The 23,425-nt window shown below is 48.1% G+C and overlaps 1 protein-coding gene across 1 annotated transcript; it reads left to right on the top strand.

The window, feature by feature from the left end:
- The first annotated feature begins 453 nt into the window (after positions 1-453).
- RAD51D (RAD51 paralog D) lies at positions 454-17,422 on the top strand. Its single transcript, XM_003996572.6, has 10 exons — positions 454-769; positions 1,105-1,166; positions 1,382-1,500; positions 9,566-9,647; positions 9,878-10,012; positions 10,519-10,614; positions 13,990-14,080; positions 14,202-14,272; positions 16,464-16,628; positions 16,772-17,422. The coding sequence occupies exons 1-10, from the start codon at positions 688-690 to the stop codon at positions 16,853-16,855; spliced, it is 987 nt and encodes a 328-aa protein (XP_003996621.2). The 5' UTR covers positions 454-687; the 3' UTR covers positions 16,856-17,422.
- The last annotated feature ends 6,003 nt before the right edge of the window (positions 17,423-23,425 follow it).

Genomic DNA, 23,425 nt, shown 5'->3' with positions numbered 1-23,425 from the left:
CCAAATCATATCTTCTGTGTTCCAAATCATCAGGGTTTTTGTTGTTAATTCATCCCCCAAAAGAGAAAGTGTTGTTTCAAAAATAGAGCCGCAGATGCCCTCTCTGCTGCTTCTGAGCACCTACCATAGAAATCTGTAATTACCCGGTATCTTGGACTCCTCTTCACTGTCCTCCCCACTAACACGTAGGTGCCTGAGGGTAGGGATGGTCCGTCGGGTCGAACTCCGCGGCCCAGCGTTTAGAACAGAAGCCGACGCCCGGGGGCGCGCCGCACGACCTGCGCGCGCGCCCCCGGAGGCGGGTGGAGGCGTGTGCGGGCGCGGGGCGTGGCGGGCGGAGAGCGGGTCCAGTAGGCAGCGCGCGGCGGGCGCCGGGGAGCACCGGGGTGGAGCGTCGTGGGGCGGGGAACTGGGGACTGGGGGCCGGCTCCCGCCCCAACCGCCCTGTCGCCGCACGGCCAGCAGATGGCGCTGCAAGCCAGGTCCTGGCGCCTGGAAGGCGGAAGCGCGGCGTGGCGCGAGCAGCTGGGCTGAGGCGCGGAGACCCGGTGGGACGCGCCCCCTCCGCGCTGCCGCCTTGCGCCCCTTCTCCAGCAGGGTGCCGCCGGGCGAAGGGAGAGGGCCCCGCGGAGGCCCGCGGACGACCAGCCCCGAGCCCGGCGTTACCCGGACCGACCCCCAGGGAACATGGGCGTTCTCAGGGCCGGGCTGTGCCCGGGCCTCACCCAGGACACAGTCCAGCTTCTGAGGAGCCGCGGGATCAAGACAGGTGACCGCGTGCGCGCCACCCAGCTGGGCACAGCGCGGACTAGGCGTACCCGGGAGGGGTCCTCCCCGCACCCCTGTGCTCTGCCCCGCACCGCTCTGCAGAGCCTCGGGAAGGCGGGAGTGGGGCCAACCGAGCCCCTGGGGAGGGCAGAACCCCTACTGGGTGCCAGGCGCCCCGCCAGGCCCCACGGCTCTGTGCTGTCACGTAGGCCGCCTGGGACTGCCTGCCCCGGGGTAGAACCGTCCGTCACCTCGCTTTACAGAAGAGGAAAAGCCACGTGTGGGAAGCCCGGCGCCTCCCTTCCTGCCAATCAACCACGTGTGCTTTGTTTTCAGTGGTGGACCTGGTTTCTGCAGACCTGGAGGATGTAGCCCAGAAGTGTGGCTTGTCTTACAAGGTGAGCTATCTCCACGCTACAAACTTGGGTGTCTCTAAATGCTCAACCCTGAGTCAAAGGAGCAAAGGGCTCCCAGAGATTGAAAACTGGGGTGGCAGCAGCGTATGAGACCCTGGGATGCCCCCTCCCTTGGCGGGTCATTGCTGTGTGCTCCGGGCTGCTTTGGGTTGAAGCGATCCAGGCCCCATCTTGAGTTGCCCCCGCCCCTTTCGTAGGCCCTGGTTGCCCTGAGAAGGGTGCTGCTGGCTCAGTTCTCAGCTTTCCCCTTCAATGGCGCTGATCTGTACGAGGAACTAAAGACCTCCACAGCCATCCTGTCCACTGGCATCGGAAGGTTTGTATTTGGGGAAGAAGGTGAGAGGCTGGAGGACCGGGCTGCCTCCGGTACCGCCTTTCACTCTTGAATCTAGAGAAAGCAGGGTTTTTCAAGCTGTGATGAGGGCAGCATGGGCAGATGGCCAGGACTTCTGAGTTGTCTTACCTTATGACAGGGTTTCTTGACTTCGCATTTCTAATATTTTGGGATTTGTAATTATTTGCCCCAGGGCGGGGGGTGGGGGAGTGTCTGTCCTGTGCATTATAGGATTTTGGGCAGCATCTCTGGCCTCTATTCAATAGATAACAGTGGTACCTCCCTTCTCCCCATGTTGTGACAATCAAAAATGTCTCCAGATGTTGCCAAATGACCCCTGTGGGGGCACAATTGCTTCTGGTTGAGAACCACTATCCTATCACACAAAATGTCAGTATTTCATTATTATTCAGCAGAGCAAAGCAGTTCTTCTCTGGCCCTGCTTCCCATTTCACTGAAGGACAGGGCAAGGAGCACATGAGTAGCTCAGTCGGTTGAGCGTCTGACTTCGGCTCAGGTCATGATCTCACTATCTGTGAGTTCAAGCCCCACATCAGGATTTCTGCTGTAAGTGCAGAGCCTGCTTCAGATCCTCTGTCCCCCTCTCTCTCTGCCCCCTCTCTCACTTGTGCTCTGTCTCTCAAAGATAAATAAAACAAAAAGGATAGGGCAAGAGAACATGGCAAGACTGACACTCATTGAGTGCCTCCTGCATGCCAGCCACTGACATTAGGTTATGTAATCTCTTCAGTGACCCTGTGAGTTAGTGATGATTAAGCAAGCTTGAGTTTAGCCCTAGAGATTGAGGGGCATGGAGTGGTGGGAAAAGCCCTGAGACACTTGATCGGAGCCAGGTGGGTGCCCCATACCCTGCAGCAAGAGGGGCCAAGGGAGCTTCTGTGGAGGAGTAGTTATATTCTGCTGCGTGGTTGTGGAAGGGAAAGAGTTGGAAGACCACAGCCAGTTTCTGGCCGAGGGAGTCTGACCTCTTTCCTGGCCTGTTCGTGCAGAATTTGATGAGGAACTCTGCCACCAGAAAGGTCTCTGGATTGGTTTGGCCCTTGCTGTTTCCCTAACACGTTCTCTTGGCAAGATTCATACAGCATGGTGCTTGTTCCTCCTGGTTGGCGGTCCGAGTCTCTTACCCCTCAAGCACCGACTGCATGCCTACTAGGTGCCAGATACATGCGGATTATAGGTGTCCCAGTATGGCGTGGCTCCTGCACTTAATAAATGTGTGGTGTAGTGGGTAGATAGGAGAGCAGGTGAACAGAAGAGAGGTGTACGCATGTGTGGAGGCAGCATAAGGAGGGAGCGATTCACCGGAAGCAGACCTGGCCTCTGGACTTAGCTTAGAAAAGCAACATGGGCAGAGGAAGCGTTTAGGGAGAAGTCAAGTCATAAATGGTCAGGACTGTGGCTGCAGTGGGGTGTTGTAAAGGAAATCAGAGGGGCACCTGGGTGGCTCAGTCGGTTAAGCGTCCGACTTCGGCTCAGGTCATGATCTCCCCGTTTGTGAGTTCGAGCCCCGCGTCGGGCTCTGTGCTGACAGCTCGGAGCCTGGAGCCTGCTTCGGATTCTGTGTCTCCTTCTCTCTCTGCCCCTTCCCCACTTGTGCTCTGTCTCTCTATATCAAAACTAAATAAATGTAAAAAAAAATTTTTTTTAAAAGAAAAGGAAATCAGAGTGGTTCTGGAAAGCTCTGAGGCAGAGGCAGGCTGTGGGCATTGAGGAACGTATGGGCCTTCTCTGAGTGCCTACCAAGAACCCGGCACCATGCTAGCACTCCACAGCACATTATTTCCTTTGTTCTCCACGGCCACCAATGGCCACATCACAGGTGAAACCACCATTGGCTAGATGAAGAGACCGGAACTCCGGTTAAGTGACGTGGGCAAGTTCACACAACTAATAAGTGGCAGACCAGGCCCTTGAGGCCATACCTGTCACACTTCTGACTCGGACTGCTCTGTCCTGTTGCCTGCCTCCAGGAGGGAGGCCGTGATGTGAAAGTGAGCTGTGGGCACGGAGGCAGAGGTGTGCAGGGTGGACCGGACTAGGGAGGCTCGCAGGAGAGAGGCCAAGACCGAGATAGTAGCGGTGGAGCGCGTGAGTCCCATCGAGAGCAGGTGACAGCAGGAGACACATTGAAAAGATGCGCAACAGGCCTTGCTACCTGGTGGGATGTGGCTGTGAGGAATCAGATGATATGCTGGGTTTCTGCCCTCCTCACAACGTTCTCTGGACAGTTAACGGATGGATGTAACTTTTAAAAGGGAGGTGGGGAGTTCTGTTGTCACGCTGAGGAAATGCTTCATTAACCCAAATTAAATGAGTTTCTTTGTTGTAGGCCATCTCAGAGCCTGATGTGCAATGTCAGTCTTTACAAGGACAATAGAGAGTGAAGTGGACCTTGTAAGAAGCTGTACTGACTGGGGGAGACAGGTGATTCCCTGAAGGCTGGTCTCTCTGTATCTCTGTATCTCCAAGGCTGGAGCTAGGTCTCTCTGTGTCTCTGTATCTCCCTCGTTTTAGAGTAAGACCTTCAAGAAATGGTGAGGTACTGAGGTCATGTTGGAATGAACGGCCGGAAAAGAAAAGACTAAAAGCCAATCCCAAGGGAAAGGGGGAGGCTAACTCCCAGAAATCACTCGGATTCAAAGCAAGTCGTAAGAGCAGGGTGTGCTTCTGCTGCACCAGGCAGGCGGGGCGAGGTGTCTCTCTCTGACGTCGCATGCCCCGAGTTAGAAGTGCTCGGGGGGCGCCTGGGTGGTGCAGTCGGTTAAGCATCCGACTTCAGCCAGGTCACGATCTCGCGGTCCGTGAGTTCGAGCCCCGCGTCGGGCTCTGGGCTGATGGCTCAGAGCCTGGAGCCTGTTTCCGATTCTGTGTCTCCCTCTCTCTCTGCCCCTCGCCCGTTCATGCTCTGTCTCTCTCTGTCCCAAAAATAAATAAACATTGAAAAAAAAATTAAAAAAAAAAAAAAAGAAGTGCTCGGTAGGAGAGTCCTGTGGGCAGTAGGAGGCATGAAATGAAAACACAGGAACACAGCTAAGAAGTCAGCAGAGAGGGGGATTTGAGAATTCCTTATGCAGCGTGGTCCTCGTGGCCAAGAATGAGGTTGATTCTTGTCTGGAGAGTCAGTACCAGTGGTTTAGCCCAGGCTACACGTTAGAATCAAATGGGAGGTTAAGAAAAATTCTGACTTAATTACTCTAGGTCAGTGGGTCCCACACATGTCTGGGCATTAGAATCACTTGGGGAATCTTTAAACATTCCAAAGCCCATGCCTCCTGCAGACCAATTAAATCACATTCTCTGGGGATGGGACACAGGCATCAGTAGGTTTTTTTTTTTTTTTAACACTTTTTGTTTTTTAATGTCTATTTGTTTTTGAGAGAGAGACACAGAGCACCAGCGGGGGAGGGGGAGAGGGAGACATAGAATAGGAAGCAGGCTCCAGGCTCCGCGTTGTCAGCACAGAGCCCGACTTGGGGCTCGAACTCCTAAACTGCGAGATCATGACCCGAGCTGAAGTCAGATGCTCAACCAACTGAGCCACCCAGGTGCCCCAGGCATCAGTCGTTTTTGAAGTTCCCAGGTGATTCCACTGTGCGGACAAGTCTGGGAACTGCTGACAGAGGCCTCTTTTTCAAAACTCCTCTGGAGACTTTAATATGCAGACAGGATTGAGAATCACTAGTCAAGCCTGGTGGTTTTCAAACATGTGCACGCATCCAGATCACCTAGAGTCCTTGTTGAAATCAGATACAGTCTCCAGTTTCTGATGCAGCGGATGTGGGGCGGGGCCTGATAATTTGCATTACACACCAGTTCCCAGGTGACCCTGTTGCTGCTGGTCTGGGGACCATCCCAGGAGAACCGCTGCCGGTGCCGTGATGGAGCTAGGGATTGTCTGGTCCCAGCGGGAGAAGCCACAGGCTACTGGAGTGGTGATAAGAGCATTTTGACTGGCAGGGACGTGTGCCTATAGTCATGGAGTCCTTGGAGTCAAAACAGATGGGGTATTTACTGAGGTGATGCTTGGAGTACACAGGAGGGTCAGGGGAGGTCTTCCAGAACCTTTGCAGAGTACTGGGGCCTGGGAAGGGGTTTGCAGGGCTGGGAAAGGGATGCATGAGGTCAGGACATGGAGCCATTAGTATGGGCTGTGGTGTAATAGAGAAGCTTCAGCCCACAGGTCGGGCAGGGAGTGGAAAGTGGTTAGTGACCTGTTTCATCGTGGTTCAAGGACAGGATGTGGATTAGGAATTGGCTGTGTCTTGAGTTTATCCCAAGGCTTCTGCAGCCAGGGTTTTGACAATATAGGAACTAATTGGTACTTTTCTATCACTTGCTTCTCTGGGAACATTCATTGTTCATCTCCTGTGTTTCTGGTACTATGCCAGTGTCGGAGCCTAGTCCTTGCCCGTGGGTGCTCTGGGCCAAATGGGGAAGACAGACAAAAACAAGCACATAGAAAATAATTACCAGCTCCTAGAACTGAGTGAGTTCAGCAAGGCCTCAGGATACAAGATCAGCACATAAAAATCAATTGCATTTCTGTATACTGAAAATGAACATGTGGAATTGGAAAATTAAAACATAATACCATTTACACTTGCCCCAAAGAAAATGAAATACTTGGGTCTAAATCTAACAAAGCAGGTATGGGAGCTGTATGCTGACAATTCAAACTTGCTGATGAAAGAAATGAAAGATGACCCAAATAAATAGAGAGACCCACTATATTCGTGGATTAGCAGAGTAAAGACGGCAATTCTCCACAAACTGCCCTAAAAACTTCATGCAGTTCTTACCAAAGTCCCAGCGGATTTTTTTTTGATGGCAGAGATAAGGCTTATTCTAACAATTAAACAGAAAAGCTAATGATGTAGGATCACTAAAACAATTTTAAAAAAGGATAAAGTTGGAGGAATCAGTCTGCCACATGCTAAGGCTTACTATAAAGCAGTAATCAAGACTGGTGTGGTACTGGCCTCGCAAAAGACACAGATCAGCGGAGTGGTGTAGAGAACCTAGCAGTACACTCACAGATATGGCCAACTGATTGTTGACAAAGGTCCAAAAACACTTCAGTGGAGGAAGGATATAATCTTTCAACAATGGTGCTGGAGCTGGTGGGCCTCATGGGGTAATAAGTATCCCTAAACCCCTCATCTCACACAAAAATTGAAAATGGATCATGGACTTAAGTGTACAACTGTCAAGCTTTTATCTTTATTTTTATTTTTCAAGATGTTATTTAAAGTAATCTCTGTGCTGTACGTGGGACTCAAACTCACAACCCCTAGATCAAGAGTTGCACCCTCCGACTGAGCCAGCCAGGTGCCCTAAGACTGTCAAGGTTTTAGAACAAAATATAGAAAATCTCTGGAACTAGGGCGAGGCAAAGGGTTCTTGGATGTGACACCAAACGTGTGATCAATTAAAAAAAGATAAAATTTTTAATCAAAAAAGTAAAAAATAAAAACTAGTCAAAATGTAAAACTTCTGCCCTGCAAAAGAGGACAAAAAGACAAGCTATAGACTGGGCACAGTATTTGCAAGCCACATATTCAACAAAGGACTTGCATCTAGAATATATAAAGAATTCTTAAAACTCAATGGTGAGGGGCACCTGGGTATCTCAATCGGTTGAGCATCTGACTCTTGATTTCAGCTCAGGTCATGATCTCTCACGGTTCATGAGTTCAAGAACCATGTCGAGCCCCACTTCAGTCTCTGCACAGAGCCTGCTTGGGATTTTCTCTCTGTCTCTCTTTCTGTCTGTCTGTCTGCCTGTCTCTCTTTCTGTCTCTGTCTCTCTGTGCCCTCTCCCACGTGTGCACACTAGTTTTCTCTCTCCCAAAATAAATAAATAAACTTAAAAAAAAACCTCAATGGTGAAACAATCCAGTTAGCAAATGGTCAAAAGACATGAACAGATATTTCACCAAGGAGGACATACAGGTGGCAAATAATCACATGAAAAGATGTCAAACATTATTAGTTATTAAGGAAATGCAAATTAAAACCACAATGAGGGGCACCTGGGTGGCTCAGTCAGTTAAGCGTTTGGCTCTTGATTTCGGCTCAGGTCATGATCTCACAATTCGTGAGTCCAAGCCCTGTGCTGGGCTCTGAACTGACAGTACGGAGCCTGCTTGGGGTTCTGTCTCCCTTTCTGTCTGCCCCTCCCCCACTCATGATCCCTCTCCCTCCTTCCTTCCCTCCCTCTCTCTCTCTCCTCTCTCTCTCAAAAATAAATAAATAAGCATTAAAAAAATAAACAACAAAACAAAACCACAGTGAGATATTACTGCACACCTACCAGAATGGCTACAATAAAAAGTAGTGATAGCAGCACCTGGGTGGCTCAGTCAGTTTGTCCCAACTTCGGCTCAGGTCATGGTCTCACGGTTAGTGGGTTTGAGCCCTGCATGAGGCTCTGTGCTGGCAGCTCAGAGCCCGGAACGTGCTTTGGATTCTGTGTCTCCCTGTCTCTCTGCCCCTCCCCTGTTCATGCTCTGTCTGTCTCTCTCAAAAATAAACAAACATTTAAAAAGCAGTGATAAATACCAAATGCTGGTAAGGATATAGAGAGACTGGATTACTCGTACATTCTTAGTGGGATAGTAAAATGGCATAGCCACTCTGGAAAATCGTTTAGTAGTTTCTTATAAAATTAATATATGCTTACCACACAACCCCGAAGTTGTATTCTTTTTTTTTTTTTTTACATTTTATTTTTAAGTAATCTTTATACCCAACGTGGGGTTCGAACTTACAACCCCAAGATCAAGAGTTGCATGATCTACTGAGTCAGCCAAGCACCCCCTAGGAGTTCTATTCTTTTTTTTTTTTTTTAACGTTTGTTTATTTTTGAGAGAGAGAGGCAGAGTGCGAGTGGGGGAGGGACAGAGAGAGAGAGGGAGACACAGAATCCGAAGCAGGTTCCAGGCTCTGAGCTGTCCGCACAGAGCCCGATGTGGGGATTGAACTCACGAACTGTGAGATCATGACCCGAGCCAAAGTCGGATGCCCAACCGACTGAGCCACCCAGGCGCCCCTAGGAGTTCTTTTCTTACACATTTATTCCAGAGAAACAAAAACAGGTTTACAAAAAAACCTGTACACAAATGTTCATAGCAGTTTGATTCATAATTGCCCCAAAGTGGAAACAGCTAGAACAGACTTCAATGGGTGGGTGGTTAAACACACTTGGTACATCCTTACCATGGGCTCCTTCTCAGCAATGAAAAGAAACGGCTATGGATACAACAACTTGGATGGATCTTAAGGGAATGATGCTGAGCAAAAGAAACCAGCCACAATGGCTGCATACAGTGTGATTCTATGTCCATAACATTCTTGAAACAACATGATAGAGATAAAGAACAGATTGGTGGTTTCCAGGGGTTAGGGGAGTAGGGGGTGAATGGAGGGGTGTGGCTATAAAAGGGTGGCTATAAAGGGAGCCTTACAGTGATGGAGACATTCTGTGTCTTGATTGTGGTGGTTGCATAAACCACGTGTGATACGATTCCATAGAACTGTACACGCACACACATAACACTGGGGATATCTGGATAAGCTCTGCAGATTGCACTAGGGTCGCCTGGCGATGTTGTACTGTGGTACAGTGTATCTTACAGTGCAGGAGGCTGCCGTTAGGGACAGTGAGGCGAAGGGTACATGCAACACCCCTGTACGATTTTTTTTGTGCAACTTCCTAATGAATCTATAATTATTTCAGAGTTTAAAGGAAACCCACAAGGGACTGAGATTCAGATCAGGAAGGAGGACCTTTTGATGGGGCAGCGGAGACCTCTGTGGGGAGTGATCTTTAGGCTGAGAGTGAACAGATGAGGATGGCCTCAAGCAGGATCTTGTAGCCGTGCCCTCTTTCCCCAGAGATGTTCAGATCGTCTGGGCAGAACCAGTGCTGGGAAGGAATGTCTTCCTTTTCTTCTTGGTTCCTACTCCCCTCTGTCCCTCCAGTCCCCTGGGTTGATTCTCATCCTTCCTCCTCTTCTTTCATCAGCCTAGACAAACTGCTTGATGCTGGTCTCTACACTGGAGAAGTGACTGAAATTGTAGGAGGCCCAGGTAGCGGCAAAACCCAGGTACATGTGCGGCCAGCAGCCAGGAGGACAGGGGGAGGTGGGTGCATAGCTCCGTATCCCTGAGGGAGCTTCTGCCAATGTGCTTGTGACTCAGAACTTGGAAGAGAGAGGATGGGTGATGAGGAGTGGGGCTTGAACTTGGCTCGATCGTGTCACTGGGCTTTGGACAGGATTTGGTGGGGAGTTCTCATTTTGGGGGCTCAAGTTCTCCCAATGCCTTGTCTTTTCAGGTATGTCTTTGTGTGGCTGCAAATGTGGCCTATGGCTTGCAGCAGAATGTTGTATACGTTGATTCCAATGGAGGACTGACAGCCTCCCGCCTCCTCCAGCTGCTTCAGGCTAGAACCCCAGATGAGGAGGAGCAGGTAAGGGGTAGGAGGGTTGAGTTCCTTTGAGGTTCTGACACAGAAAGACCCAAGTATCCCTTATACTGCAAGAATTATGGTCATTTGGATTAATAGTCATTTCTATTAATACTTCCTGTACTCTTCAAGCTTCCCCTGTTATGACATTATCCTAGCTGGGATGCTACCGCACTGATCTCCCAGGTAATCCAACCCTTGCGCACCCTAAGTCATGGCTGGCAAACACCCAGCATCTGTGTTTCCTTCCTATTGCTTGCCCTCAGCAGACGTTCCTAACCAGCTCTGCCAGTCATACTTCCCCGACTGCACTCTGACTTGGCTTTGTAGGTCAGCACCCGGCAACCACCAGTGTGAGAACTGGCCCAGTAGACAAAACCCATCTGCCATCTTGGACTTGAGTCCTTATGTCTAGATGCGTCTGCTCAGGTTTAAAATCCCTCTTTAACTTGCTTGATCCCCTGCTCCCTCTTATTGAAAGCCCCTCCTTCTCTTTCTCACCTCTTTAGGCAGGAGCTCTCCAGAGGATCCAGGTGGTTCGTGCGTTTGACATCTTCCAGATGTTGGACGTGTTGCAGGACCTCCGAGGCGCTATGTCCCAGCAGGTGAGCCTGCTATTCTGTCCCTTCCTGCTTCACCCAACTTGCCAGGGCGATCTGTATGTGGGCAGGTGCCCTACGACAGACTGTTTGGAAATGCAGATGTGCAATCTGGTAACTCCAGCTGTGCATGCCACTTCCAGGATGGGACTCCTGAGTGCTAAATCCATTCCTGAGTACCTCATTGTTTACATGCCCATCTTTCCCGCTAAACAGTAAGACCCTTGAGTGCAAGGATCATGTCATACTCATTTCTGCATTCATTCCCCCACAGGATCAGCTAGGATTACTTTCAGCTGCAAGTGATAGAGTCTGCCTGACAGACACATGAACCTTGAGGACATTTAATTATCTCACATGAGTCTGGAGGTTGGCTGGTCCACAGTATCAGGGCTCTAGGTTGGTGTGTCTGATTCTCTTGCTCTTTCCCCTCATGATTGCAAAGTGGCTGCTATAGCTCTAAGCCTTATGTCTTCACACATCAACCCCGGTGTTCAGGGCAGTAATAGATGGCCCCTTTTCTGCACTTCTCTCCTTTTATCAGGAAAGAAAAATCTGTCTTCAGAAGCCACTAGTAGACTTTGCTTTACATCTAGTTGGCCAAAACAGAGTTTTATGTGTATCTCAGACTAGGAGTTGGGCCCACTTTCCATGATGTCAGGAGATTTTTGCCCAGTACCTGAAAACCTTCAGAATCCTGTTAACAAAGAAGAGGAATTTAGAATGGCATTTGGATTGGTACTGCACTATACTTGCCTAGGTACTTAGGATTTGGTGCACTGATTTATGAGCTATTAGATTTAGAAAGACATCTTAGAATAGCTCAATTCATTAAAAAAAGAAAAAAAAAAAAGAATAGCTCAATTCATGTTAAACTCTGACCCCAAAGCATAACATGTGCATGTAAAGTAAATCATTTTTACAAACTTCAGAATGTACTGAACAGATACTTGCCATAGGAGCCATTGCTGATTATGACCCATGTGTGTTGAGACATGAAGTCAAGTAGCCTTGATCTAATCCAACCCTCTATTTCTAGAGATGAGAGTGAGGGCCAGAGAAGTTTAGTAAGTTATTTATAGTCACCACATAATAAGGATAAGAACTAAGTGAATAACCCAAATCTCTCAACTCCCAAGTCAAATGACTGTATTTTTTACTGGAAGACCGTTATGATAGTATGTATCCTATTATTGTATAACAAATTACATAAATTTAATGACTTAAAACAACACATGTTTACTACCTCGCAATTTCTATGGGTCAGGAGTCTGGCACAGTTAGCTGGGGCCTTTGCTTAGGATCTCAGTAGTCTGTAATCAAGATGGCAGCTGGGCTGTGTTCTTATCTGGAGGCTCAACTGGTGGAGAATCCACTTATAAGTTCACTCATGTTGTTGTCAGAATTCATTTCCTAGTGGGGTCCAGTTTCTTGCTGGCACACTACCCCCTGTTGTCTGCCATGTGGCCCTTTCCATAAGCAGTTCACAGCATGACCACTTGCTTTCAAGACAGCACAAGAATGAGAGCAACACGCAGTCTCATATAACATAATGTAATCTTGGGAGTGATGTTTCATTACCTTTGCCGTATAACGTAGCCTAGACAAGAGAGTAACGTTCCAACACCTTTGACACTGTATTAGTCAGAAGCAAGCCATAAGACTCACCTGTAGTTGGGGGGAGGGGATTATATGAGAGCTTGTACACCTGGAGGTGGGGGTCAAGGGGCTGCTTTAGGTTTTGTCTGCCACGGATGACAGTTGTGAGAGCCTGGCTGTCCCCATTTTAGCCAGAGATTTCAACCTGCTCTCCCAGAGTGAGGAAGAGTTAAGCTGATTTCAGCTTTAGCTTCTCTTCTGCCGTCTTCTCTTAGACAAGCTGATGGCCGAGAGTCAGAAACTGGAAGATGAACGAAGACATGCAAAAGACAGGCCAGATAATGCTGAATATCCAAGATCTGGTCGGCATGAAGTGAGAAAGAAAGCTGTAGAAATAGAATCAGCAAATGACTTGGATATAAGGAGTAAGGGAAGTTAGGTCCAAGATGCTAATGCTTGTGTAAAGACAAAAGTTTATGGTTTTAACAGATGGCTGTCTATATAGTCTATATTTAGAACCACTTCAGATGCGGAAGATGAGGCCCTAGAGGCATGATGATCTGGAAAGAGACAGTGAAGTAAATAGAAGGCTAACCCTTCAGCACAGGAAGTTAGGAATTTGGGGAGTAGGAAGGAGAGGGAGAAGAGGGACCTGAAAAGATGGTGGAGGGCTGGCCATCAGGAGAAAGATGGCTGCTAAGAAAATTCAGGACTGGAGCACCTGGCTGGCTCAGTCAGTAGAGCATGTAACTCTTGATCTCAAGGTTGTGAGTTCGAGCCACATGTTGGGTATAGAGATTACTTAAAAATAAAATCTTAAGGAGTGCCTGGGTTGCTCAGTCGGTTAAGCATCTGACTCCTGGTTTCGGCTCAGGTCGTGATCTCACAGTTCGCGGGACTGAGCCCCACATGAGGGTCTGCACTGACAATGCTGAGCCTGCTTGGGATTCTCTCTCTCCTCTCTCTCTACCCCTCCCCTGTTCATGCGCTCTTTCTTTCTCTCTCTCTCAAAATAAGTAAATACACTTAAAAAATATAATAAAATCTTAAGGGGTGCCTGGGTGGGTCAGTCGATTGAGCGTTCAGCTCTTGATTTCATCTCGGCTTGTGATCCCAGGGTCGTGGGATCGAGCCCTGAGTTGGGCTCCACATGAGCATGGAACTTGCTTAAGATTCTCTCGGGGTACCTGGGTGGCTCAGGCAGTTAAGCACCCTACTCTTGATTTTGGCTTAGGTCATGATCTCACAGTTTGTGAGATCAAACCCTGTGTGGGGCTCCGTGCTGACAGCTGGGAGCCTGCTTGGGATTCTGTCTGTCCCTCTCTCTCTCTGCCTCTCCCCTGTTCACATGCTTTCTCTCAAAAGAAATAAACATTAAAAAAAAAGAAAGATTCTCTCTCTTCCCTCCTCTGCTTATCCCCCTCGCACGTGTGTGTATGTGCTCTGTAAAAAATAAGATAAAATAAAATAAAATCCTAAAAAAAGAAAAAGAAAATTCATGGCTAGGGCTATAGAACTTGGAACAGGGATTTTGCAAATATATTTTGGTATATCTGTGATGTCCTTTGATTTAAAACCTCTCTCTCCACTCAAGTCTTCAGTAAAATCTCTCATACCTACATAGGAGGTGGGGTGGGGGAACTGAAAGTCTGTGAAACCTGCACAGCTAATATTTGGGGTTGGGGAACTTACTTCTTACCAGTTCCGGATAGAGGAGCAATCTTGTCCTGTAATGGACACCCCCTAGAGACTAACTGGTTCATGGCACCTACTTCTCCCCAGGTGAGCAGTGCCTCAGCGACTGTGAAGGTGGTGGTTGTGGACTCGGTCACTGCCGTGGTCTCCCCACTTCTGGGAGGTCAGCAGAGGGAAGGTAAGAGGTGTGGCAGAGCCCACAGTCCGGGACATGACCTTGCCTCCCAGCTCTGAAATCCAGTCCCCATCCAGCCTAGTCCCGGGTGCCCTGCTGCCCTCACCCTTTGCTTCTCTTCCAGGTTTGGCCTTGATGATGCAGCTGGCTCGAGAGCTGAAGACCCTGGCCCGGGACGTTGGCGTGGCGGTAATGGTGAGGAACTGGGCTTGGCCAGCTTGCTGCTTTTGTGTCTGATCCCAGGGCTTTGCCAAGGGGGCACATGAATTCAATTTATAATTCAGTTTCTAGGCTGTTTACTTCCCTTAAATGGCAGCCTCTGAAACCCGAAAGTGGCCCTTTAGGAAAGGGTCCTGGCCCAACTTCCCTGGGTCATCGAGCACTGGATTTTGATGGGATTGGACGTAAATAGCCAAGGGGTCAAGGACAGTCTTGTTTTTCTTTTTACTTTAAGACAGGTTTATTCGGGTATAATTCACACAGAGTAACTCTCTTCTCATTTAAAGTTTGGCTAACAGATACTAATGTATCCAGTCTTGTTACCCTGGCACAATCAAGATCTCAAGTATTTTGGTCACCCCAAAAAGGTCACCCAGCCCCAGACAACCACCAATCTGGTTTCTATCTCAATAGTTTTGCCTTTTAAGTCTGCATGCTTCTCATAGGGCAAAATAGTTAAATATAGGAATCAAATTTGCAATAAATCTCCACATCCACAGAAATCATATTAATATTTTTGTATATCTCCATAGGATCTTTTTTCTCTGCATATATACCTATACGTTTAACCAGCTTTCCAACTAAACTGTAACCTTGTTTAAAAAAAAAAACTCAGGGCACCTGGGTGGCTCAGTTGGTTAAGCGTCTGACTCTTGATTTTAGCTTAGGTCATGATCGTACAGTTTGTGGGATCGAACCCCATATTGGGCTCTGTGCTGACAGTGTGGAGCCTGCTTGGGCTTCACTTTCTCCCTCTCTCTCTCTCTCTCTCATAATACATAACAGTTTTTTTAAAAAACTCATTCCATTTCCCATGTATTTAGATGTTTTAAGAATGCCATTTTTAGCAGTTATATATTTTATCTAATACCTAGGTTACAGGGGTCAGCAAAGTTTTCTGTAGAGGGCCACACAGTAAATAGTTGAGGCTTTATGGCCATACGGTTTGCATCACAACCACTCAACTCTGCCTAGATAGCATGAGAGCAGCCATAGACAATACTTGAGCAAAAGGGCATGGCTATGTTCCAGTCACATTTGATTTTCAATAACAATTTTGGGCCACATTTGGGTATTAGTTTGCCAGCCCCTCGTATACCATAATGATCTTGGGGCCTATAGGTCATTCCTGGTTTTCCTCTTATTTTAAGGAAGACGCCAGTGAACAACACGCTGATACCCAGATCTCTTTGCACATTTCATATTATTTCCTCGAACTCCTGAAAGTATATTCCCTGAGTCAGGGTTGCATGCATTTTCTTTTTCTTTTTTTTTTTTTAATGTTTATTTACTTATTTTTGAGAGAAAAGGAGCACACACAAGCAGGGGAGGGGCAGAGAGAGGTAGACACAATCTGAATTAGGCTCCAAGATCTGTGCTGTCAACACAGCATGACGGGGAGCCCGATGGGGCCATGAGACCATGACCTGAGCTGAAGTCAGACACTTAACCAACCGAACCACCCAGGCACCCCGAGGGTGTGTGCATTTTTAAATGTGTAGATGCCAACTAATTTCCAGGGAGGTATTCTCATTTCTACACCCACCAGCAGTGTTCTTGAGTCCCAGGGCCTCCCTCTCCTGACTTTAGAATGCACGTGATCACCTGCTTGCGCCTCTGGCTCAGGCAGTGGGGACTCGGTGACGAATAAGCCACATCCCCTGCCCCTGGTTGGGGTCTGGTCGGGAGAATCTTATTAAGAGGATGCCGTGAGGCTCAGGTCGCCTACCTATGACTATCCTGGGCAAAGTAGAACGGACTGACCAGATTACGACCTCCCTTTTAAAGCTCCCCCAACCTCCCCACACACAGAGGCACTCCCTGACACAAAAGGCTGGGTGGACGTAGTCTCAGGATGCCTGTCTGCTGGGTCGGGGAAGCCCGCCGCTGGCTTCCCTTCAGCAAAGTACAGACAACACTGCTTTTCCCAGACACGTGCCCCATCACCTTCTGTCCAAGTCCAGCCTGAGGCATTGTGATTTAATGGAAAGAGTTGAGCACAAGTGAGGACCCACGGTTCTTAACGCAAGACCTGCTGTTACTAACTTATGGAGCCTTGGGGAAGTCATTTCTCTGTGCGAGGCCTCAGTTTTACCACTTGTAGAATGAAGCAGTAGGAACTGATGTCCTCTACACTTGCATTAAGTCTTTGATGCTTTCTTCCCAGGTGACCAATCACATGACCCGAGACAGGGACAGTGGGAAGCTCAAACCTGCCCTTGGACGCTCCTGGAGCTTTGTACCCAGCACCCGGATTCTCCTGGACATTGAGGAAGGGGCAGGGATGTCAGGCAGTTGGCGCAGGGCCTATCTGACCAAATCTCCCCGTCTGGTGAGCCAGCCCCAGGGGAAAGCCAGGAATCAGCCCAGATGTCTTATAGAGACATCTTGGATGCTGAGACCCTGCAACCAAAGTGGCCACCGGCTTGGGCTGCTTCACTCAAAAACTTACCCTTCCTTCCTGTCTTCTCCCAGCCAACAGGTTTCCAGGAGATGGTAGACATTGGAACCTGGGGGATTCCAGAGCAGAGCCCCACGTCACAGGGAGATCAGATGTGACTGTTCTACTGATTGGGAAAGGGAGGGCCATCATGGGCCCCCCAACTCTGTGCACAGTAACACCTGCTGTTCACTGCCATCCAGCGCTTGGGATTCCAGTCGAAGCTCTTGGGCTGGACAGAAGAGGCATCTCTGTTTCCGCAGCCTCTCTTTCTGTGGAAACAGAGCTACAGGCGAGAGAGGTGCTGTGGTGGAAGGACCCAGAAATCCATGCCGGTGCCAAGTTTTCTTCCTTGTTTCTATCATGTATGTTTCCAGTGGGAGCTGAGTTCACCCTGGCTTAGGGCATTTCTGAAGAGGCATGCTAGTAACTGAGCAGAACCCTGTGTGTCATCGTTGGGCCTGCACTCCATCCTTACACAGTGACTGAGCCATGAAGCCTCCGGCTTGCCCCTGCTTCTGTCTGTTTTGTTTGTTTTTGTTTGGGGGTTTTTGGCCTCTGTTTTTCCATCCGTAAGATGGAGCTCCCCTAGCTTTGTCTCTGAGGTACTAGGTGGAAGTGCCCTTGTAAATGCAAAACCTTTATCTATGTCATGTTCTGAAAAATACAAAGACGAAATTCCCTGAGCCCCAAAGCCACCTAATTTCCCCCCAGAAGGTTGTTTTTCACTTTCTCCTAGTGAGGTTCCAAAGAACGGTTATTCCTTTTTTCCCTCTTGCCGATTTGGTTTCACACACCTGCATGCATCACCATGACTAGGTGAGATTGTGAACTCCCTGCAGTCCCAGGGATATAATCTAACAGGAAGGGAGGATGTGACCACAGTGAATCCAGCTACTTGTTTATTATGCACGGTGCCTTGCAGGGCCCCTCTACAGTATAGAGTAGCCAAAGGTGCTGAACCATGGCCTTGCCCATAAACAGACAGAGGAGAATTTGCACAGTAAATAGAGCCAGCTGGGAAAATTGATGCTGGCGTAAATAATACATGGCAAATCTAGTCCTTTATGCAGAAATTCATTGCCAGTGGCTCCGAGATGCAATATAATTACCCTTCTCTTCCTGCCAGCTATACCACAGCCTGGTGCCCTAGTGTATGAAATAACCCCCCTGTCTGTTATTGGCACTGTGGCCATCCATCTGAGGGCTGTAGCCATGGCTGGGGGGGTGGGCAGGGGGTGGTGAGGAGGACACCAGGGAAAGAATAATAAAAGGCAAAGTAGAGAAATGATCAGAATTGTTTACTGACTACATTTTTTAAAGGAAGGTCGCCTTTCTTGGTTAGAGAGCCTGTCATGTAATTAATTAGTTGTGTCTTGGCTGCAGGAAAAGGGGGGTCAGAGTTACAGGGGGAAGCTAGGACATTAAGATGATGAACGTAGCCGAGGCAGAAGCAGGAAGCGTGGAGGACCAGGAACGAGCAGCACGCTGGCTCCGGGGTATCTGCCTGAACGAAGACAGGGTTGGTGAGCCTAAGATGAGGGGGAGCCCGGCACTGCTGCTTGCAGAGAGGACCCTGGGAGAAATTAATGTTCGGTATCCTCACACCTTGAGGGGCTGGCGCATTTCTGCAACCATAGCAGGGAAAAATACGTTAAGCTAGGAGTTGCAAATCCCTGCCGCTCCTGACATTTGGGCATTTTGAGCCCACAGAGGTAATTTCTGCACAGCGGTCTCCCCAATCACTCAAGGGTTCTTTTTTTTATGGAACTCAGGAGTCGAAGTAGTCTCGACCAACCAGAGAGGGAAACTGAGGCCCAAAGAGGAGGAGTGATGGTCCCATGGCAGAACAGGAGCGGGCACCCAGGACCCCAGAGACCTTTGGGTCTCCTTGTTACCTTTAGTTTCCCATCTGCATACTTCTCTTCCCCTGGACAATTCACTGCAACTCAGGGTGCCACAGCCATCACCCAGGTGGCCTCACTGGCCACGGGAAGCTGCCCCATTCGCTGCTGCTCCAGACCACCCTGTGACATTCCTGCAGGATCCTGCCCCCCCAACCCCCAAGCTTGCTTCCTCCCTGGATCTTGCTCTCAGACCAGGGCTTCACCTCACCCTGCGTGCTGCCACTGCACACTCCATTCTGGACAGGCTGCACGGTGCGTTGGCCTAGCAGGCCTCGGGCCAGGCTGGCTTTTTTGCCCAAGTGCCTTTTGCTCCCTTTGCTTATGTATCTGCTGTGTCAGGTGCACACTCACCCTGACATCCTCCCTTTTTTATGCAGCAAGTATTGTCTAGATAGACATCATAACCCCTCTCTGCCTCTCTTTCTGTTCACTTGTCTGCCCACGAGCTCAAGATCCATTTTAAGAGCCCCCATGTCAATTTTCCTTTTGTTCTCTCTGCAGTCTGGGAGCTCAGTAATGGTTAACTATATGAATGGGTGGGCTCTAATGCATTTTAAAGATGGCAAATGAGGAACGCAGGGATGTTTTTCTCTAGATCTAGATAGTTATTGATTCCCCAGAGTAGCTTTTTATAGAGCTTTCTACGGAGGATTCTTGTATGTCCTGGGTTTGATATTAGAAAAAAATTAATGTTGAGTCCCTACTCCGGGGCTGGCACTTGATGACGTTAAGTCAGGCACCTGAGCCCCCAGAGACTCTCAGGCAAAAAAAGGTCCATGTCTCCTTGAGGCTGCTCTCCACTGCAAGTAACAAAACCTGGCCTAAAGAGGGTTAAACAATAAGGACATTATCTCCAGTTACAAGGAGTCCGAGTTTGGCTTGTTCAGTGGCTCAGTGTGAAGGGGTATAAGGCCTCTTTGATTTCTCCACTCTGCCTTCCTTTTGTGTTGGTTTTGTCTTCAAGCTCATTTTCCTCATTAAATTCTGGATGTGGCCATTCTGAGCATCAATCCAGACATGACAGTATCTATAGGCAGGAACCCGGGCCTTGGGTCCTTTTAAGAACCAGGAAAATTCAACTTCCAGCCAGAGCAGATTTACCTCATACCTTAGCACAGAATTGCTTTCTTATAGCCCACACCTAAATCATGGCAAGGGAAATGGGTCTGTGATTGGCTGAGACCAACAAGAAAATAGCCTTAGGGCTGGGGTCAGGCTTCTCTTAAGCACATGCTGTGGCCTTCTGGGAAATGGGGCACTACTAGAAAGGAGGGAGTTGCATGGAGGAATTAGACATCCAGTGGGCAGCCCCAAGTCCAGAAGGCAAGTTTTTCAAGGCTCTCATGTGCTTAGGCCCTTTGTACACATCTCATTTAGATCTTAGAACAGACACCCTTCTAGCATGGGGAATCATTTCCATTGTACAGACAATAGGAGCCCAGCAAGGCTAAGGACATAAGGCTAATAAGTGATAGCAACAGAATCCAAACTCGGGTCTGTCTCATTCTAAACTCTTCTGTCCATCCTCATGCTGCCTTCAGCAGTGAATATGTAAACGTTTTGATAAAACTCTTTGTTGGGGTGCCTCACTGGCTCAGTCGGAAGGGCATGTAGCTCTTAATCTAGGGGTTGTGAGTTTGCGCCCCGTGTTGGGTGTAGAGATTACTTAAATATAAAATCCTAAAAAAAAAAAAAAAAAGATTATTTTTCATATTTTTCCCAGAGAGCAGCCAAGGCTATATACATTCTGAGCTCTTTTCAGCTTAGTTCACCATAAAAAGCTGGATCAGAGATCTACTTTATTAGCTCTTTCCAATTTCCACTAGGGAATTTACAAGAGACTGCATGACTTAGACTCCTTAAGCCTCAGTTTCATCTGTGAAATGGGGAAAATAAGACCTGCTGCTTATAATTGCTTTAGGTTCATATGGTTTACGTAAAGCACTGAAGACTTTTCCAGGCCTATAATGGGACTTAACCTCATATTATTATTATGAGGCTTCTGATGCCTGGGAGATAATTAGTGACAGCTTCCTTCTGTCCGGGCAAGGCCAGCTTCAAGGAAGTATGACCAGTGCAGTTGCACAGAGCCCTGTGCTTATATTCTACTGTTGCCATCCTGAAATTCTTAATACTTTTGGAACAAGCATCCCATATTTCGCACTGTGCCCTGCAAGCTACATAACCAGTCCTGTCCCCAGCAATGAGTAGAACTCTTGTACTGGCCCTTCCCTTTGGAAAATACCCTACCACTGATTTCTTAGGGAATAACTCCCTTAGAGAGTTACCTCCTATAGAAAAATTGGGGTTAACATCTTGTGTCTTATCTCTGTTCCATTCTGGGGTATTCTACATGGCCTCTTTCAGAAAGGAATACTTTATATTTTACATAATTTACTAGGTTCAGAGAAGTTAAGAGGGGTCTGATGAAGTAGAATGATGATTTGGGGTTTTGGATAAGGAAAAGATCCAGGTTCAAAATGCTGCGGGGCTCTTTCTAGCCAAATTACTCAGGCAAGGTAAGGTGTCTGTCTCATTGGTAAAATCTATGTTGTGGGGGAATTATATTTTCCTTATTGGTAAAATTACATTGTCTCAGGGGAATTTAACAGATAATCTATGCAAAATGCCTTCCATAGAGAGTCTGGCACCTAGTAGGTGCTCAATCACCATTAATTCTTTCGGCTCTTGCCAGAAGTAACAAAATCAGGGCACTAGAACTTACAAACCATGCTGCTACTAATAAAAGAAATAATATGATTTATTTTTTCACTACTGTTTTGGGAAAGGCATGTGCTTCATAAATATGTATTGGAAAGTACTTAGCAAATGAGTAGAAATAATAAAAATATGTCAAAGTAAACTGCTCCTATAAATATGTCACTTGATAGACAAATTAGTGTTTTATTACTACTAAATACTATTGCTTGCCGAAAAGGATTTTAGATTACTTGCACAATGGGTACATTATTGAGTGCCTCTGCAGAAGGACACGATAAAGATGAAAAATAGTGATGGTGATAATGCTAAAGGTGGAGAAATGAGGAGTGTGGGTAAATGCAGCTCTGAGACCTCCTTGCTTCAGAGATCTGCACATTATTTAGCAGCATTCCAATGATTTAGCTATAATATGGACCAGAGGGCCCTGGGAAAAAAATGACCTCTATAGGATGTTATGAATCTAGGCTCTAACCCATGGATTGAGCACACTTCCCTTTGGAACTGAGCATTCGGCCTGTAAACTGAGCTTACAAAAACATCTCTGGGCCTCACCCTATCCTTGCTCTGAACCTATTAACTTTCTATGACTATAATTAACACTGAGAGAAGGAGAGATCAGGTGGAGAATACTGGGCCTTAATCACAGGTCACAAATCCATTTCAGAATGAAGATGAACAATGTCCTGAGAGGGGAAAATAAGAGACAATAAATGCCTTCACTGGGAGAATTAAAGCCCTGGAGAGAAGCAGAGAGGACAGAATTCCATCAAGGAAAGTTACGAATATAGTCAGGTAGGAAAAAGATGAGCACATTTAATTTAGGGGTAGGAGACCTCTAGAAGGCTAGTCTTTTCATGAGTTCCTGGGGGTGGAAAGACCTGGTTTAAAATTTCAACTTAGCCTTTTTCTACCTGTGTGGCTTTGGGTGAATTAATCTTCAGATCCTTGTTAATAACATGGGAATGACAGGACTCAGTTTGCTGGGTTGTGAAGATTGGAAATCATACTTGTGAGAGTCTACGTGTATAAATGATAGTATTTTTACATCACTTCCTTGTGATGCTCATTATTTTCAAATACAAACTGTTCACAACTGTGGGAGGTTTTGACAGGAACCTAAAAATAGGAGAAAGTATCACTAGACTTGGTCAGAAGAATGATGAGAATGTATATTATTTTCCTAAGGCATTTTCCTAGTCTACACTGGCTAACGATCCCCCATGCAACCCTTGTGCTTTATAGTTTGCTAAGCACTTCTCCGTAGTGCTCCGTAATCCTCATACCAACCTACCTCCTAAACCATTCCAATTCTTTCAAGGATGAGGAAGCTGGAATTCGGAGGTGTTAGTACCTGCTGAAAGGTACACAGCCGATGAATAGCCAGGGTGGGCTCCCGAGCACAGGGTCATTTTCCTTTTACAAAGGCCTTCCTCTGAGCAGTTTCCTCACCCTCTTAGGGTAAAACTAACCCTGGGGGTTTAGACTGGGAAATCCTAGAAGAGGGAGGTGCCAGCGAGTGAGTGGGACAAGCATGGGTTTTGATGTCTTACAGATCTGGCTTCTAATAGCTTTCCAGCTACAGAACCTTGACTAAACTAATGAACCCTGATGGGCCCGGGTTGCCTCCATTATGAACCTGCTTATAGCATTGTTGCGAGGAACAATGAGATAGGAGAGGCGACTCACAACCTCTTACAACGAAACCAGTTCAAAGATGTTAAAGGACCCGCTCAAGGTCACCAGGCTGGACCACCATCTAGCTGAGCCTCAGACCTGGACTCCAGCTCGTCGCGCAGTCTGGTGACCAAGGCAACGAGGAGCAGAGGGATGCCCAGATAGGGGCGAATGCATGCATCCACAGGACTCAGGTTCAGACTCGGCCAGCCCCGCCTCCGGCGGCCCCAGCTCCGCCAGGGGGCGCGCTCGGAGGCCGCGCTCTAGCCCGCCGCGTGCCTCGCCCCTCTCTATGGTGGCTCGGGCGCTGCGGGAGCGGAGGCGCGCTCCCGAGAGGGGGCGGGGCCGCGCCGGGGGCGGGGCCGCGCGAGGGGCGGGAGCGGCCGG

The sequence above is a fragment of the Felis catus genome, chromosome E1 (assembly GCF_018350175.1).
Source record: "Felis catus isolate Fca126 chromosome E1, F.catus_Fca126_mat1.0, whole genome shotgun sequence".
Lineage (NCBI taxonomy): Eukaryota > Metazoa > Chordata > Mammalia > Carnivora > Felidae > Felis > Felis catus.
This window is presented reverse-complemented; position numbering and strand designations above follow the sequence as displayed.

Excerpts from the sequence above, each read along its gene's own strand:
- RAD51D (XM_003996572.6), top strand. The coding sequence starts at position 688 with ATGGGCGTTCTCAGGGCCGGGCTGTGCCCGGGCCTCACCCAGGACACA. Across the intron at positions 1,501-9,565 it reads CTGTCCACTGGCATCGGAAG|CCTAGACAAACTGCTTGATG; the intron begins GTTTGTATTTGG and ends TTCTTTCATCAG. Across the intron at positions 14,081-14,201 it reads GGGAGGTCAGCAGAGGGAAG|GTTTGGCCTTGATGATGCAG; the intron begins GTAAGAGGTGTG and ends CTTCTCTTCCAG.